At 44.5% G+C, this 18464-nt stretch overlaps 1 protein-coding gene across 5 annotated transcripts in view; it reads right to left on the bottom strand.

Annotated features, from left to right (window-relative positions):
- Window positions 1–202: 202 nt before the first annotated feature.
- LOC144158260 (uncharacterized) overlaps window positions 203–18464 on the bottom strand; it is a 28180-nt gene continuing 9918 nt past the window's right edge. The window contains exons 2-5 of one of the 5 annotated variants that reach the window (XM_077689018.1): window positions 16960–17127; window positions 8701–8742; window positions 6681–6837; window positions 203–967 (exon numbers count right to left, since the gene is read on the bottom strand). In XM_077689018.1, the coding sequence (XP_077545144.1) occupies window positions 634–967; window positions 6681–6837; window positions 8701–8742; window positions 16960–16969 (543 nt within the window). In that variant the 5' untranslated portion in view covers window positions 16970–17127 and the 3' untranslated portion in view covers window positions 203–633. Of the gene's footprint in view, window positions 968–6680; window positions 6841–8700; window positions 8743–16959; window positions 17128–18464 lie in introns of those variants that run through there. The other 4 variants (XM_077689017.1, XM_077689016.1, XM_077689015.1 and 1 more) reach the window with 4 other exon arrangements.

Consider the following 18464-nt stretch of genomic DNA (forward strand, 5'->3'; position numbering starts at 1 on the left):
GAAGGCTTATGGACACACCAGTTTGCAACTTTTCGACACGAAAAATCAAAGACAAAAAACGATTATAGCTGTGATTGGTTGTCACACCATTGACTGTGCACACAAATACATCCTCCACTCCGTCACAGGCCTGAGACCAGAGACACATTGCTGCAAATTTGAAGCAACCCTTGCCCGATGCCCACGAGATTCAAAATATGCTACGAGTTAAACGTATTGTTAACATAGCTCTCTGATTTTGTTTTTTGGCTTCTCGGGCACCAACCTTTCACACTACAATACAACAGCCAAAGTTTCCAAATATTGCTGATCCAGCAATCGTTCAGTGTGCTTAGTTTTTATGCAAATCGTTCATGGGAAAAATAAAACACCCAATACTACTTTTCAAATTTTTATTTTTCAAACCAACTTGGAACAAATGGCAGTTTCTTCAAGGCCTGCTTGATTTCTTACTGCGGTTGCCTTTCCATAAAGCTAGCCTCCATATGTAAAATACTGCCGTGAAGTCAGCTGTCGTGTCAGACCTTGTAACCTTCAGCTGTGCATTTTGGCAAATGAAGCAAAAAAAAAATATTTGGCATGTTGGCGAGCTGTACCTTTTGCCTCCTTCGGGGTCATCGCTGTCATCGAACGTCATTCTGTCCACACTTCAGGAACACAAGACTTAGCTGCTTCAGTGTGGGTAAGCATATGTTTTGAAAGGCCGGCCTTGGTCAAATACCTCAAGCCACAGTCGTGGCACAAGTACCTCTTGACGCTGTCATCCATGTGCCGCTTACGGTGGCGTGTAAAGTTAGCTGGGTCCTTGAAGCGGCAGTCACACTTTGGGCACGCGTATGGTCTCTCGTTAGTGTGGGTCCTCCGGTGAATGTCCAGGGTGCCTTTCTGACGAAAGCTTTTGTGGCAGACTTCGCAGACGAATGGCCTCTCCCCACGATGCACCAGTTCATGCCTAGCGACGTTTGCCCTAGAAAGCCAGGAATTTTAAAGAAGTTCAGAAGCTTCTTCCCAGAAAGCATGTAAACTAAAGGACCCATCTTTGAGCCAGTGCTCCACCAACTACCGGAAGTTAGCACTTGCTCACATGTTAACTGATCATGCCTATCCGATACCACAGCAAGACTGAGCAGAAAAAAAAACAATCTAAAATCAGCAAATCACTGGTACATCGGCTAAGCGCAATATTTGAGGTGCCAGCACATTAAACTTTAACTGCAAATAGACTGAATGCCAAAAGAAAATGCGAATCAAATTCAATACTTTCAAATATGAATGCACAGTAGACTCTCGATAAATTGAACCTACTTAAAGGGGCCATGACGATGAAATACAACTTTGCTCAGTGTGAACAAAGTATCCTTCCAAAACTCACTCAGCTGTTTTGTTTTTTACATGAAAAAAACGGAAGAGATAATGAAAAACTTAAATTTCGCACCACAGTGATGTGGTATGGGTAGGAGGCCAACATTAAAATATAGGCCAGCACTAAAAATGTAGTCATTAAAGTGTTCATGGCAAGTTAGCATTGAAGTGATACGATTAAATGGAACAAGAGGCCCCACGACAATTGTGCAGTCATGTTTCTTGGCGATGGCTTCGGTCAGCGGCTGCCCATCACATGAACAAGATTCTGTTATATCGGAGAAATTCCAAGAAAAAGGCAGGGGAATCACCATCAGTTTGGTTTCTTTATATCTCGATTATATTTGAGAAACTTGCTATAAAATTGATATGAGTGTTATTGGGAGAAAGCAGTGTTTTTAATGAACAAAACTTGTATTTTGTCTTCATGTTCCTTCTATAGAATTTTTTAAAAGTAGGAGTGATGTGGGCCCGTCAATTTTTGCATGTAATCAAATAGGAGAAAGTGCTCGATACTTCAATCTTGAAGGATTATTATAGCGGTATATTAAAACATTCTTTAATCACGAACGTCAACACAACTGTCAGTTCGGCCTTAAATTCAAAACTTTCATATTCTGTACTGACGTTAGTGCCCACTACTGAGGCTGAGCGCAGTGCAGCAGCAGGACCACTGCATAAAGGCTTGTGCCAGCTGGTGCTTCTTTCTTTTTGAGGCCCTCAACCTTCTTTGCTGAAAACACAGATTGAGTAAGAAGTTTGTGTAGTGGCACGTTTCTCGCACTCTTCGATGGCTCAGGTTTTGATTGTACCGATAAGTCTCAGTGATCATGGCAACCCATGGCGCGCCAGCATGCTCATACTTGGCCACGAGTTGAGATTCTAGAACAAAGTCGAGAAAGGAGGCACTGCACTGCAGGACACTGCATGGAGATAAGGAAGTAAGAACAACACGTCTTGAAATTTCATTGCAAATAAGGGCTCAATAGTTGACACCTCGCAGCATGATAAAGTTAACATGTCCAAGAATTGAATGCGCACCAGTGTGTATCTGGAGTTTGAGAGGGTGCAATCCTTTAGCCAACAGAAGCACAAAACAACCAAATTCCCCTCAGTGGTAAAATTGTTTTGGCAAAACCCTTGTCGCTTGCTGCATTGATGGAAAGTTGCTTTTGTGCCTTTTGTTTATTGGAAGTTTACATATATCGAAGTATTTTGCAGTTATTGTGGACTTTTTAATAAAAGGAGTCATCTCTGTTTGCTTCAGTGTTCTGATCTCTCAAAGCAGCTACGAAAAACAAATAATTTGGGAGGAAGCACTTTACACATCACTGCGTTTATGCCCTAGCGTCGAACAAAAAAAATGGCACAGGAAGTTATAAACCATTCCGATTATCTAAATTTAAACAAGATGGCAGAGCACTGGAACAAAATATCTTGAGAGTCTATTATAGAGACAAACTCTACAAGTTTTAGAAGCAGAGTACCTCCAATAGATTGCAGCCCACATATTCTGTGAAAAGAGCTGTTTATAAAGGAAGTCTATGGCTGGTACAGCCAGATATCTTGTTGCAAGGATCGTCCACAGGCGGTAACCCTTTGTTGCTCACTTGTGGCACTTCAAGAAACTTCATACTGATCCACAAATTTTATGCACAAGTAGTCTCTCACTTCTAACATAAACCACACATGGCACATCCCTTTTTTAAAAAGATTTTCAAGCATTCAGATTCTTTTTTGCGCAGAAAAAATATTGTGTGAAAAATACAGCACGAGAGCAAATGATATGCACCAGTGTCTGAAAAATTCACATCTTGCAGTGATGTCAAAAGTTGGCCACTTCTGACATCAGTCTAGCAGCAAAGCAAACACAATTTAGACTTCCTTGCTCTACCCTTCATTAAGTACGCACCCCGGGCTGTGAATTCTGGCTACAACAGCCATGACAAAAAAAAACACCATTGGTTATCAGACTTCATGGAAGATGCCTACACTGTGCTTCTTTGTAGTTTCCACCCTTCCCACACCCATTGCCCACGTAAAGAACTGCTAGTGTGAATGCCTACCTGTTTGCCAGGGGGATTGACCTATTGATGTTTCTTGCTATGCCTTGTTTTTCTCAACAGACTCACTACTGCTTCGCTTTACACTGATTATCAATTTTTGAGGCTGGTTATTTCGCCACAATTTTTTGGTTGAATTTGAGAAGAGATGGCACCACTGGCCATTTCGCAGTTTTGTAAAGTGTGATTGCGGTCCCCGAATTAAGTCTGTTTATTCCGAACTGCAGCTCTTAGTGATGATACCTGTAGCATTGACGCTTGAGACATTTGCATGGGTTCTAGGTGTGGGGCGACACATGGCAGTGCATGAAGGCATCGCTGAGTGATCCTGGTGGGTGGCCGATCACTTCTGCCCTCCAATGCTTTTCGGCCCCTCAACATGTTGCACTTATCAAACTTATGCTGAAAGGGTGCCGTTTCATAACGCTATCAGTCCCAAGAGTAAGGTCTACTTAAAGGGGTACTGACACAAAATTTTGAAGGCGCAATAACTTCGTAGATAGATTAATGTGAACACACATACATCATCTGCAAAATATCAGCGGCGAATAAAGCCTAAAACATATTTAAAATCAATTTTAAAGTGGGCGAAACGCAACCGAGCAGCCAGCGGAGGACCACGCGCAATCGACATCCTGCGGATATTTTGTAAATAAACAACATCCAAACACGTCACGAGTTTGTGTTTGCCGCTTCCACACTGCCGGCGCTTTTCGCCGGCTCGCCGCTCCATTCGGAAGGCCGGAGGGTGGAGCTTCTGCTCTCGAGAACGAACGACCCGATCCACGGAGACTTGATCGTTGGCGGCAAAGGCAGCGGAGGCGACGTGACGTCAGCTCATCGGGCAGCTGGCCGCAACCAAAGTTCTAGAGGGATTCCAGGCACTCTGTTTATATTACTTTTTATTTAAATTGGACGCGAAAACGCGCCGGAGGCACGAAAAGCCCACTGAGCGAGCCGCACGGTCACTGTGCAGGCAGCGGCCACGGCTGCGAAGTGGCCCAGGCCGGCGCAGGTAGCTCGAGTGATAGCTTGTTACCGCTGTACGCAATTGTACCCAAGTCGCAACCATGGCAACTTATATGAGAAAGGAGTTAATGATGCGATGGCGGGTTGCATTAAAAATTGTCATCTGCACCGCTTACGAGAGCGGCAATCGAATATCTGCCGCAGCGCTAAGCCGAACACATCTGTAGGCGGACCTGTACGCAGACCGGCCGGCTGCCCCCAGCGCGTGTCTTGCCACCCACTGTCTCTAGTGTCGCGCGTCGTTCTTTAGCCGCGGTAGCATTTCCACTCGCAGCGCCTGCATGACTTCCACGGTTGCTTTTTAATAAAGCGGCTCAAGAGATCAGTACGTGGGGGCATTCGCAGAAACTGCCCGCGATGCGGATTCGACAGTGCTACGGCAGCTCTGCTCTGTGATATCCCTCCGACGGTCACGTGGTCAGCTTTGTTCACAAAAAATCCATCGTATCGCGGCGCCCGCTGAAACCGAAACTGCGACTGGCCGCATTGAAAATGTCTCTAATTAAACAACCGTCGCACGCTGAAGCAAATGATGTTTTACAGGTGACAAGTAGGTGACTAGCTACTTATCGCAACTAAAAAAACAAGATGCAAATTTTTTGTGTCAGTGCCCATTTAAGGTAGCTCCCATCCTACTTTAAGTGCAGCTTTTCCTGACCAACATTGCAGACTACGAGGATGTGGTACTTGAGTTTGTAAATTTCGCCTGTCATGCTCATCAAATAGATAAAGCTGAAAAGCATAAACTGCGTTCTCCATGCAAAAATGATCTGCGCGTGCACAGCAGCCGTCCTCATGTGGCACGGTAGCACAGCAGCCTGGAGGGTCTGCGAGGGTGTGGCCGGTGCCAGCACATTGGCACTGCCTTTACACCAGCAACAATGCTGGTGCATGAGGCTATAATTTGCCACCACTTGTCACATTGCAACTCAAAGATAAAATGTTACTTTTGCAAGGAAGAGAATTATAATGAGGGTGAAAATTATGCAAGGGATTGTCATCCGTGCAAGCGGCGATCTAATATCCACTGCGATGATCAGCCTAAATTTCCCTGCAGGGACCATCCGTAGATGGAGTTGGCTGATTTGAGCACATAGAAACACCCCTCTTTATTAATGCAAGAGTAGAATCCCACTCACTCACAATACCCAAAGTGGCACGTTGCAGGCTAGCCTGGCTTGCAGGTGCCCAACTTGCTCAGATAGAAGTTCTTTTGATAAGCGTGCGTTATGAAGGTTTCTGAAATGTGTGGTGGCATTTTCTTGTTCTCATGCTTTTTCAACGCTTACGAAAGGCTGCCCGATGGCATAGGCTAAGTTGCTTTCTGAATACAGCAACTCGTGTTGTGTGCTTGGTTTTACTTTCTTTGCCATTATGACAAATTGAGCCCCACCTGACAGTTGCCATGCATTGATCACAAGGCCTTCGTTTCACTACCCTCTGGGAGCCAATTAGGTCTGGGTGCACCAAGATGGTCATTCCGAGAGCACCTATGCTACATGGCGGAGGATGCGGCCTGGTTGCTGGTATAAACTTCCTAAACATATCTCCAGACGAGTTTTTTTCCCCAGCGCAGTTGCCTCCAGCATCCAAGAACTTATGATTTTGAAGACGAATTTTCTGGTAACTGGTGCTTTATATGGGCTCAATGATAAAAATTTTTAAAGAATTTCTTGGGTTGCTAAGTTGACTGGATGAGATAATTGTTCTATTTCAGGGTGGAACCCCTTTAAAACATCCCTTAAAACAACATTTTTAGAGGACCTCTGATGAAAAATTGTAAAGCATGGAAGAGCTTTTACCAGCAAAAAGGTCGAGAACTGGGCCAGTTGGTATACATTCATAATGATAGAACACTGAAAACTTGATGGGGGACAAAAAGAACATAACACGAGCACTCCTGCCGTGTTCTTTTCTGCATCACATCAAGTTTGTGCTGTAGCTGAATGCTCAGAAAGCACTCAGAGCTCCCTGCCCATAGGCAATCCATTAGCCAGTACTTTACCAAGACATCAACTGGAACCTTCAGAGTTTTCTCCCTTCAGTTGTCAAAGCAACACCACAGACGGCCATAACTTCAACAAGAGGGATCACGGTCCACGGAGTTCCCACTTACCATTACCAAAATTATTCAGTGTGCCCCATGCAAAGGCTGCTTTAATACGCAGACATTGATCTAAACTGCTGCTGATGAGCGAATTGTGAAGGGCGTGACAATCAGCTTACTTGGAGTTGCAGGAGTACGGGCAGAAGGAGCATGCAAACCTTCTCCCGGGCTTCTTCGTACAGCTGAGTGGTAAACGGGCTTCAAAGCATTGGTGCCGAGAAATGTCCTTCCCAAACTCGCCATGAGCCGAGGGACCAGGCTTGGGAACACTGTCAGCTGCTGAAACAGGTAGTTAAAGTAAAGGATAGGCCTTCCCTTTGGACGAACCTTAAACTCGACACTTCAGAAGACGAATCACAAGCACAGTATTTACGGGATGCTCCAAAAGAAGTATGTGGTCAGGTTAACTACTATTTCATTAGTTATGGCTTAAGGCCGAGGTTAGACAGCAAACAGTGTGTTTGGTAGCCAATTTTCAGCGACATTATCTTAAAAGTACAGCGTGTTGTCCACAAAAAGCTTCTTCCCATTACTTGAGCAGGGGGAGCTAGCTCTTCAAGCAAAACAAAACGTTTAGACCTTTCCGTGCTCTGGTGCTAGATAGCTGTTGTGTTACCATAGGAACACACAAATACGCTTATTATGAAATTCAACCCTAGACCATGTTTTTATGCACTACAAAGCTCTTAACTGCTGTTCCAAAGGGTTTCTGGATAAAAGGTAGAATGTCACAGCAGCCCTATGTTGATCACACCAATTTTACACTATTCAGAATGGTGTATTGCTGAGTGCAACCAGCTCAAATGGCATAAGGACGTTACTATTAGGAGCTTACAGTGGTTATGTTTACTAAGGGGAGTCATAAGGCTGGTGCATGCCAATGTCAAACACACTGGTTGCATTGTTTTTGCCAATAAATTGCACCATGGTTGGTATGCAATCATCTTCACAGCCCACTGGCTACTGCAAAATGATACGCCCGCAAGTGGTTTGGGCCTCAGCCTGTTCCGTGCACTTCACTTTTTTTAACAGCCCTCCATCAATTCTTTCGGTTGAGTTTTTGTAACCAAGTGATCTGGTTTGTTAAAAGCGCTGCAATTATCCAGCGTTTTTGTTGCACAAGCTAACACAGCAGATAATTGCACACCAGATGTGTTTCGGTGTTCAATATTACTTTATATGCACTTTATACACAGCCTAGCCAGCTGCCCAAAGTGATGTCTGGACACACAGATTTAGTGGCAATCATGGGCAGAACTTCCTTTTAACTAATTTCAGTATTGCACAATTTTGGACTGGAGCAGTTCTCAAGGAGCAATAAGGACAGAAAACAAAATGCAGTTTGAAAAAGCAGGACAAACTACAAAAAAGAAGTGAACTCAAAAGGCAACTGTAAAGACATGGGTTTCAGACACAGAACATCAATAAAACAGTGAAAAGAAAAACGTTACTGTCAAATACTCGACGGACACTGAACAGGCAACAAAGCACTTGCTATACTTAGTAGAAAACAAACTAGGGACCACAGTCAAGCATACACAGCCTTATGAATTCTGCTATGTGGTTGCTGACTATGCACTGACAACGCCACAGCATAAACACCACATTCATTTGTGCACAGGTCTGCATCCAACCTTTAATGGCTTGTCGAAAACGTGCAATGTGCTCGCCTACTTTCAGAGTTCCAGCTCCATAAGTGAATTCACGCATATGCATTCCAAAGTTTCTGAACACGGCAACACAACGTGCGATGTCTTAAAAACAGCATGTTGTCTGCCATGAATGGCAGCTTATCATAAAATTTCCCAAATGCATGGAAATTGGTGTTTGGGCAGATATATTTTATCCCAACTTTGTGTACGCCTCTTAAACGCACCTGATACATTCAATGCACTAGATCCAAAATGGCAACCAGAAACAGAGCCAATCAACTACCTCATCACGACTAAGAGTGAATGGTGTGACTAAGCATTATCAGAAACTATACATTACACGAGCCATCAAGACTCGTACAGCACGTTTGTGAAGATGGCTTCAGCCAGTACAGCACAACATCTCTGTACAAATAGGCGGAGATCAAGAACAAATTCACAAAACAAAGGAGCGAATCCCAGTTGTTTATTGCCAGAAAAAGCTTACAGCTGATCTCACAATAGATCCTGCATTTGTTCCAACAGCGCTCTGAAAATGGAAAAAAGGGAATAAAAATATGCATAACACGTTGAATTACATGGAAGTTGAGAATCGAGTTTGTTAGTAGAACAAAGACACGCATGAGAAAATAGCAGATTAAAACAGGCATATTTATCACAAAGCTACAGATGCATACAAGGTGTCCTAACTATCATGCACCAGAAGCAATGACGTTACTTGGGGAAGACCTAGTGGATGATGTTTCCAGTACAATGGAGTTGTGGCCAGTAATTCTTTCATTGATGAGATTTAAATGGGTAAGCGCACTTATTTAGGTTGAGGAGTACTGTCCCAATAATTAAAGTGTCAATGAGGCCCTTGCGGGTACACACAAGGGACACATAACTGCGGTATTTTAAGCAACATACTATTTCGTAAGCATTTATTTTGACTGATAAAGGAACCTCACTAAATATGAAAAATACCACATTACGGCACTCCCACCTGCATCATAAAGCACTGCCCTCGAACAAGCTACCTTTCAGTTAGCCAGAATATGATGAAAGAAAGAGAAAATCACAAATTAGTTTTTCCTTTATTCGCCTCATGTGCCCCAGCCAAAGCAACACGTTGCGTTTGGTGCTAGTTGAAAACAAGATGTGATAGCGGTTCCCTTAGCGCAGGTCGAGTGCATGGATGGTGTTTTTTTCGCTGCAGAACCTGTCCCAACAAAAGTGAATCGACAAAATCAGCTCGAAGGTTTAAAGGTGCGTTTTGCATTGTCCCAATCGCCATGCCTTTTTCTAATGAGCAGAAGGTGAATATGATCCTTGCCTTGGAAGAGGCAAATTGCAACAAGAGAAAAGCCGCACAGATTTACCAGTCATGGACGTGAGGTGCTAAATCCGATGCATCAACAATCATTAGAAATTATGAAATCATACCGAAAAAACAGAATGGAGACGGGAGAAAAGAAAACGGGACGATAAAACAGAACGGAGACGGGAGAAAAGAAAACGGGACGATGACACAGCACTGCTGACACAGCCCAACTTGCCGTTCTACAGAAATGATAAAAACCCGAGCTGAACCGGCACCATCAAGAAACAGTGGCACAGGACACCCTCCATCTGTGAGTACCCACCTACGCACGGACATCTTTGCATTTATGGCTGCAAACACTTAAGATGTAGTCACCCAAGCACCAATTTCCCAGTTGTCAGTCTGGAGAATTCTAAAGGACTTGGCCTTTCAACTGTACCATGTTAACCTGCCCCAATGCTTGGAAGAAAGGGACTTGCAGAACCGTCTGGATTTCTTGAATGGGATCCTCACAAAACGTGATGCATCACCAGACTTTCTTAGCAACATCATGTGGACAGATGAAGCCAATTTTTGTGCAAACGGCCATGTAAGTCTACAAAATGTGCACTATTGGAGCAACTCAAACCCACACTAGATAAAGTGCACTGGGCATTAGTACCAGTGGTCCTTCATAGTGTGGTGCGCAATTTACGCCCGTGGTAAAATTGGCCCCATCATCTTTATGCAGACATTGCCTGGGCAGCGCTAAGTGGATAAAATCTTTGAGGGAACGGTTGATCGGTGCCTCAGCAAAGTTCCACTGTCATGTCTTCCACTTCTGTGGTATCAGCAAGGCAGGATGTCAGCTTACAGTAGCAGCTGAGCATGAAACTGGCTTGATGCAATTTTTCAAACACAATGGATTGGAAGACACAGGCCTGCCAATTGGCCGGCAAAGTAACCTGATCTCTCTCCAGTGGATTTCTTTCTTTTGTGCTACAAGAAAGATTGTGCTTAAAGGCGATGTCAGATGAGCTCAAGTCAACGATAAGGGATGTCTGCAGTAGAATCCCACCATCGATTATCAAGAAAGCCATTGAAAAAGCGGTAAAGCAGGCTCAGTACTCGTAGCTGCAGAAGGAGACCTATTCAAACAACCCGCTAGGCGGTAGCTAACGTTCAACTGCACTTACAAAGCACCAGCAATAAAGGAAGACTAAAACTTGAGGTTTTGCTTTGTTTTGTGCAGACCTCCCGTTGCCAAACCAGCCCTTTTTTAAGTGGTATACATTACTCTACTGAACACACTGGTTTTGCCTTTTCTCTACACGTGGGTCAATTCCCCATGTGTTCATTTTGTCCTATTTTTGTCAAGAATGTACTCCCGAAAAATGACGCCCTCGTTCTGATTTGGCTTTGGTCCGAAGCAAGTTTCTGCCATGAAATATAGCTGCGCGTGCACTCTTCCAATATGATGCTAGCAGAGCTGGGATTTTCAAATATTCAATGGCTATTTCATGTTCAGCCTGTGGTTACTGCAACTTGTCGATCGCATTATCAGGGGGCCTGTGTTATACAGAGGATCACTCGGCCATGAGAGTAGAAGCGCGGCGCATAATTGAGAGAAACATATCACTGCTAAGCCACCAGAACTTGTTGTTGCTGCTCCTTCCATGCCATTATCAAGGTGATGCGCCGTCTTTTCGGGCGTGTGACAGGCAAAGCAGTTGATTGTAATCAGCTCATTTGAGAGCTCTGCTTTATGATGCAGGAGGGAGAACCGTCACATGGTATTTTTCGTATTTCGTCGGGTTTCTTTATCATTCAGAACAAATGAGTACGCAATTAGTTTGTCACTAACAACATCACGTTTCGATGTCTCTCATGGGTACCTACAAGTGCCTCAGTGGCACTTTAATAATAGCAACACCACTTTTCACGTTAGATTAGTTAATTAAATCTCATTAACAAAAGAATTACTGGCCACTACTCCGTTGAACTGGAAAGATTAAGCACTGCGTTTTACTTGTGTAATGCAATTGCTCTTTTTTTTAAACTTGCTGCATGATAATTGGGACACCCTGTATAACCATGACTGTGTGCTCCGAGAGTACACGTGAATCCCACAATCACACAATTGCCGGGAAAACACAGGCAAAAAGGGGGAGGGGACTCTAGCTCTTTCCGCTGTTTTTTAGGGAGGGCAGAGACCCCACCCCCAGCAATGCTGATGCCGTACACCCTTACTCCTGAAAGGGTCATTACCAGAGTTGTGTTACCTAAATCATTTAGGGCTTCTTTTTAGTTGCCTCTACCTCTTCTCCAAAAATTTTATTGTGGCTAAAAGCTTGCTGCATCACTCCTGGCATCAGCGTGCATGGCTTTGAATTCATACTTCACGTTTATATTTTTAAATCCAGGTCATAAGAGGACAAGCTCACTAAAAACACTAAGGGCGGTTCCATCATATGCAATTTTTTACTTCATTATTTAAAATTTTCACAGTGAACCCAATGTACACAAAAATATGTTTAATCATGCAGGCCAACAAATTTCTATATTTTTAAAGAGCAGGGCATAGCCTACTAACAATAATTTTCTATCGTTAAGGAGCCTATGCACAAAGAATGAAAATGTTGCTGTATGTTCACCTTGCTTCAAAGTGTTTTGTGTACTTTATTTGACCGCAGAAAAAACCTAGTCTTCAGTGGCCAATTCGGCACATTTTTATTAGCGGCTTGTCAAATGCACATGTGTGTTATGTGTCTCAGTACTGCTACTCTTTCTGGTAGCTAATGCTAATGACTCAATAAAAAAAAGCTCTTCTAATGATTTACATATATTTGGGATGCAGACATCGTCACATGCATGCAGCGGTCATAAATATATATCGTTCAATCAGTAACCAAAATAAGACCAAGCCGGATTCACTTGAAATGAAAATCTATAGGTGCCATGTGCATCAGAACTTATAGACGCTATTCATTGAAAAGTTTAGCGGTCAAATTCTTCGCTTGGCAACACTGGAAACGGCCACAGACATGGCCGATGCGCCACGGACGCGGTGCAGCCTGGGCCACTGCGGCCGCATGCCGAAAAAAAAAAGACACCGGCGTGCGTCATCTGCTCCGTTCCAATCCGATTCTAAACTGTGGCACCAACAGAGATGTTATTAATCGCACTCACAGTGAACTCGTCGCAACACTTTGTGTTTGGCGAAGAGTTCGTAACGTGAAACACAGTCATGTGATTCACAGTCGTGCTTAGCACGGACAAGTGCCGCCATCCCGCGGAGCCCGACGTAACGAGTGACGGCGTGCGCTCAGTTTCTCACACGGTTGCATGGAGGAGAAGAGCACGGCCTGATCTGCGCTTGGCCTGATCTGCGGGCCGTGCGCACAACGTCGCCTAGCAACAGACGCTTGGCCACAGATATGGCGGCGCACACTTGGTTGCCTGCATGCACTCCACGCCATTGAATACCGAGGATACTAGGACTGACAGTTCAAAAAAAAGGTTTGTCCAAACAGCAAAGCATCAATTTGCGATAGAAACATAGCAGACAGCCATAAGAAGTAAATATAGCAGCTGTATCGGCTGTATGGGCTTGGAAACATTTGCTTACTAACAGAATTAACAATCATGGTGTCAGCGACCGCAAGCGAGGGTGAACAGATCACACTCAATGACCACAGAAACTCGCCAGCAAAACGCGGCATGAGCAAGCACGGCAGCAGCCGTCACTTCGCTCTTGCTCCTAATGACCTCGAACCGGGATGCCTGATTTTGCACAGAAATGCAAACATTAAAGTTGTAACGTTTTTATTGTGCCTCTTTTTACTTTTATATGTGTATGTTAAGGCCGGGCATGGATTTAAAAATCCGATCTGATTAATCGGCAGGCTTTAATAAATTCAGGGGTCGGAAACCTGAGGCCAGGGGTTGCATGGGTCCCATGGGCAAGTATTACGCGGCACCCGGCACGACGTCTGAACCCGCCCCCTTCCCCTTTGTTACCTCTATATGAGGGCTGACATGGCAACTTTAACCTCAAATGTGGCTAGGCAGGAACAAAGCAAGATCGGTTCCAGTTGGCATTACCCCCATCTTCACTTTGCAAAATAACGTCTTGATGTCCTTTCTTTGTACCGGTTCAAGCAATGCCCCTTCTTTACCCCCTCCCCCCCACCCCCGATTTGCCGTCCCACCCTTGCTGTGTCGGCTTTTTCAAACTCCCCTTCCCCCCCACCCCTGATTTGCCGTCCCACCCTTGCTGTATCGGCTTTTTCAAACTCAGCCCTCTGCCTCGAAAGGTGGCCAACACCTGGACTAATTGATCGATTAATTAATTGCTTGCATTGGTTTGTGAAAGACAACAAAAATAAAAATATACTTTAATAAAATATTATTAGCATAAGTATAAAGCAACAGTTTGCTTCTAGGCTTGTTCACAAACATTTCCAGGTCAGGTAAGCAGATTATCGTATTGGCACTGATGTGACTGGCAGGCTTGCCACTACGTTCGTACTTTGCACTATTTATTGAATCACATTCATCGGCACTTACCGTAATCGCACGGCGCACCAGTTAACCGTGGTTTACTTAGCAATTCTAATCAACGGTAATGTGGTCTAAGTGCCCATTTGCAGTTTTTTTTGTATTGTGCATATTTGTATAAGGAAGACATTTTCCTGTCTGTCTTGGCTCTCACCTTGCAGTTTGCATTGCTGTAATATCTGAGCATACCTGCATTGTTTCTGCCGTGACATAAGGCGAATTATACGAACACGAGTAAGAGAGTCGACACCCTTGGGCAGAATTTTAACACGGCACTCTTGGTTCATGTCGCTCACACGACTTCAGCATATTTATCGTTTAAAAGAATTAATCTTACAAAAGCATTATTCGATTTTTCGAAAACTTCATCGATCAATCGTCATCCCCTAAGATGTGTGTATATACATATATATATATATATATATATTTAAATTACTTTAATGACAGACATCAAGCGGCAAAAATTGGTAACACTATCGGTAACAAAATGACTAAGGTATAGAGTTCCTCAAGGCTCTACTATCGGTCCTTTGCTTTTCAACATTTACACAAATGACAAATGCACTCTTTATTGTTCGATTTGTATCAATATGCAGACACTGCGTTAGTTTATGTGCACTCTTCGTACGAACATGCCGTCGAAGTTATGCAAGATGATATAAGCAAGCTTGGATATCGCCAAACTATATGTATTCGTAAACAAACAAAAATGAAAATCGTGTATCAGAAGCCGTTACAAAGTACTCTGTCCAAACCTCAATGTTTTTCTACACACAAGAGTTGATGCATGCTCAGCATAGAGAGTACCTAGGTATTTGCATTGATGAGCATTTAAATTGGAACAAAAAAATTATGCAAATATGTAAGAAACTAAGAGCTGTGCCAGCATCTATTAATAAGCTACAGGACGGTTGCAACATAGAAACCGGATACCGAGTATACCAGTCTTTAGTTGAAAGCGCCATTCGATATGCAATAACAATATACAAGGCTGTAATACCACCAGGCAAATGAAAATAAACAAGATTCTCCACACAATATCCAAGAACACAGTGCATGGAACACGATTGCATGACTTCAAAACTGCCGAGGTAATGAATGAATTACAGGTGTTACATTTCCGTGAACTGTGCGGCTATATTGTCCTGACTACATGATATTATCACACCGAATATAAATCATCCGTGAAAAACGGCAGGCTACTGCGACACGCAGAGCGATACTTTACCCAGGGCGATACTTTATCCCACGTGTTTTTAATAATTATGGAAAGAGAAGATGTGATTATTATGTGCCGTTTTTATTTATTACCCTTCCTTCGGAAGTAACACATCCAGCCTAGAAAATGTTAGGAAGACTATAAATGGTGCCTGCTTTTGTCATAACGTGCTAGGACACATTTCTTGCAGATGACAATGAACTGTGATTGTTATTGACTCGTGTGCAAAAATGCTTTGTTGTATAGCGTTGATATACGTTTTATCTTTCATTTGCTTGTCTTTTTTTACTGCTTTTTCTTTTCTTTTTTTTTCAACTGTACTAATCCAGTACGCATTTATCTTCATGATACCGCTTTCCTTTTTTGTCACATTACTTTCTTTTCTTTATATATGGCTGCTAGTTATTGAGATCCTTTTTTTTCTGTTACTGCTTTTACTTTGTTCCCCATCCACAAAATCCCCTCTACTGCCCATCTGGTCAGGTGCTGTTGTTCTGCCTGCCTTCCCACAAGCACTACGTGCTTAGGACGGCAATGAAACCCTTGTGCCACTATGACGTGCAATAAACTATCTATCAACATAATATATAGGCTTGTTCCAAGCTGAAATGGAAGCGTCAAAATGTCATTTTGTTACCCGTTCATCGTCTTGTTCTATGCCGAGTGTGTATGTATATCTATATAAATACATATATTATACATTATATAGAAAGGCATGGGTTCAGTCTCCACTTGGGCGGTTTTTTTTTCCTTTCTTTCCTTCTTATATAAATTTAAAAATGTTGATTTAACTAACCACAGTAAAAAAAATGTCTAGCCATACCCCTATGCCTCCTTTGGCGTTGTAGACTGTCAACCTATCTTTCTGTATTTCCTCAGCAAGCCCCTCATTTCCTAACCATATATATATTGTGGGAATGCTGAATTATTCCCGCAATCCTCCAAGGAGGTCCCGCTCTCGCGACGGGTGTCGCGGCGCGCCTGAGCGGCGGGAGGCGAGACACGGCTGTTTCGTTTTCCCGTGCACCGCGTAGCCCGCGGGGCGCGCTGCTGTCCGTCGAGGGAGCGGAGGAAGTGGGGGGTGGTGTCGTCTTCTGTTTTCCGCCAAAAAACCCGAGGGAACGCTCTCTCGGGTCCTGACCACGGAGGAAAGCGGACAAAGGCCACCCCCGCTCCGTCGACCAGGGTCTTTGTTCTCCGTTGGAGCGCCCCCAGCCCGGGTAAGCCTGACCGACCTTTTCTCTCTTTTTTATATTAGCCTAATAAGATTAGCCAGCATGTTTTTTTGTACTTTTTAGTTTAATAAATGTGTTTGATAGAGTTCAGGTCTACGTTTTCGCCCGAACCCGCCGTGGCCGCTGTCCTGCGCGCCGCGGGTTGGGATCGCTAAGTTTCTCGCGCGGGAGCCGCTAGGCGAAGCCCGCTTGCCAGGCTGAGCGAATAAGGCGACCCCATAATATATATATATATATATATATATATAATTGACACGAGGTACCAACAGTCGACTAAGAAACTATATGCTTACAGATTTGCCACAATTTCCACAAACAGGGATTGTGCAACGGGTTCCTGTAGAAGAGGAGGACAAGGTGTGATGGTTTCGCATTCCTCGGTGTGTGCTAGTGGTGCCCTGCCTCTTGTGTTGTGAATACCACAAATACATTTTTCTACGGCATCCTCACCTGGTAACATCTTTTAGTGGAGAGTGCGGGTCCATCATCCCTATCCTGGCCACAGCGTCACACCGCCTCAGAATGGACGCGACCGTCGATGGTACGTGGGCCATGTCAGGCAGCCCCAGCACCGCCATGACCACAACTCGACCACATTCCCCGCCTCGTGGCCTCAGCCTGTGAGAAGCCAATCAAGAGCTGTCAAAACAAGCTGTGACGAGACAAACCGAAAATGTGTCCCCAGCCCTCTCGTCCAACGTGGCTCCGACAACCTTCGACACTTCAGCGCCGCTGAAGGCACCGGTGTTGCGGGCCTGGCATCACCAAGCACGTCATCGTCAACCGGCAAGCAATTTCTCATTGTATATCTCCATCGCATTCCCCATCTGCGTCACAATCATCACCTTGTCAATCGGCTCTGACCGGGACGGTCGTCATCAACTGTGGGGGTGATGTCACGGGACACATTGGCGGCTAATACCCCATACTGCCATGGCTCAAGACAGAAGACAAGGACGATGAAGTGGCGGGGTCCCTGCGCGCGTTATCTTAAGGCTGCCATGTAAATTATGTAAACAGATCATTCCTCGTTGTTCACCATGGTTCGTGTCATCTGTACTGCCAGCACGTTAAATCATCGACGTCAACTCTGCCTCACCTGACGCGCCGATGGGAATGTTTGTGCTTCACAACAACATTTTATATCGTCGCAATATCCATCCTGATGGGCCTGAACTTTTGCTCACAGTCCCTGTGCACCTGCACTCCACTGTCTTCTAGCAGCTTCACGACACGCCTACTGCTGGTCACCTCTGCATTTCTGGCACGTATGAGCTCATACGCCCCCTTTTTTTGGGCCTGGCCTCTACTGTTCCATCTGCAGATACGCGAGTTCTTTTGATTAGTGTCAGCACCACAAGACACCAGCATTGCTTCCTGCGGGAACGCAAAAGCCGCTCGACATCCCGGTAGAACCTTTTTTCGGGTTGGTTTGGACTTGCTTGGCCCTCTTACCCAGTCGACATCGGGAAACAAGTGGATTGCTGTTGCGACGGATTACGCCGTACGCTACGCCATCACGCGTGCTTTGCTGACTAGCTGTGCTACTGATGTGGCAGATTTCCTTCTTCTGGATGTCATTCTACAGCATGGGGCTCCATGTCAATTGCTCACTGACCGTGGACGTTACTTTCTCTGTCAAGTCGGTGGAGACATCCTCCGATCCTCTTCTACTAGACATAAGATAACTACACCATACCATCCTGAGACTAACGGACTTACCGAACCCTGACCGATATGCCTTCGATCCATGACCGAACCCCGACCAATATGCTTTACTGCTGCGTTTACGCGGATCACCGCAACTGGGACATCATGCTGCCTTACGAGACGTTTGCTTATAATTCCTCACGGCATGATACAGCTGGCTATTCGCCATTCTACCTCCTTTATGGCCATGAGCCCACCCTACCACTAAGCCCTTATATCTCAGCCAACTGACCAACCCTCAGTGC

This window comes from Haemaphysalis longicornis, unplaced genomic scaffold, assembly GCF_048455015.1.
Source record: "Haemaphysalis longicornis isolate Haplotype H1 unplaced genomic scaffold, Haemaphysalis longicornis Haplotype H1 scaffold_10, whole genome shotgun sequence".
In the NCBI taxonomy this organism is placed as follows: Eukaryota; Metazoa; Arthropoda; class Arachnida; order Ixodida; family Ixodidae; genus Haemaphysalis; species Haemaphysalis longicornis.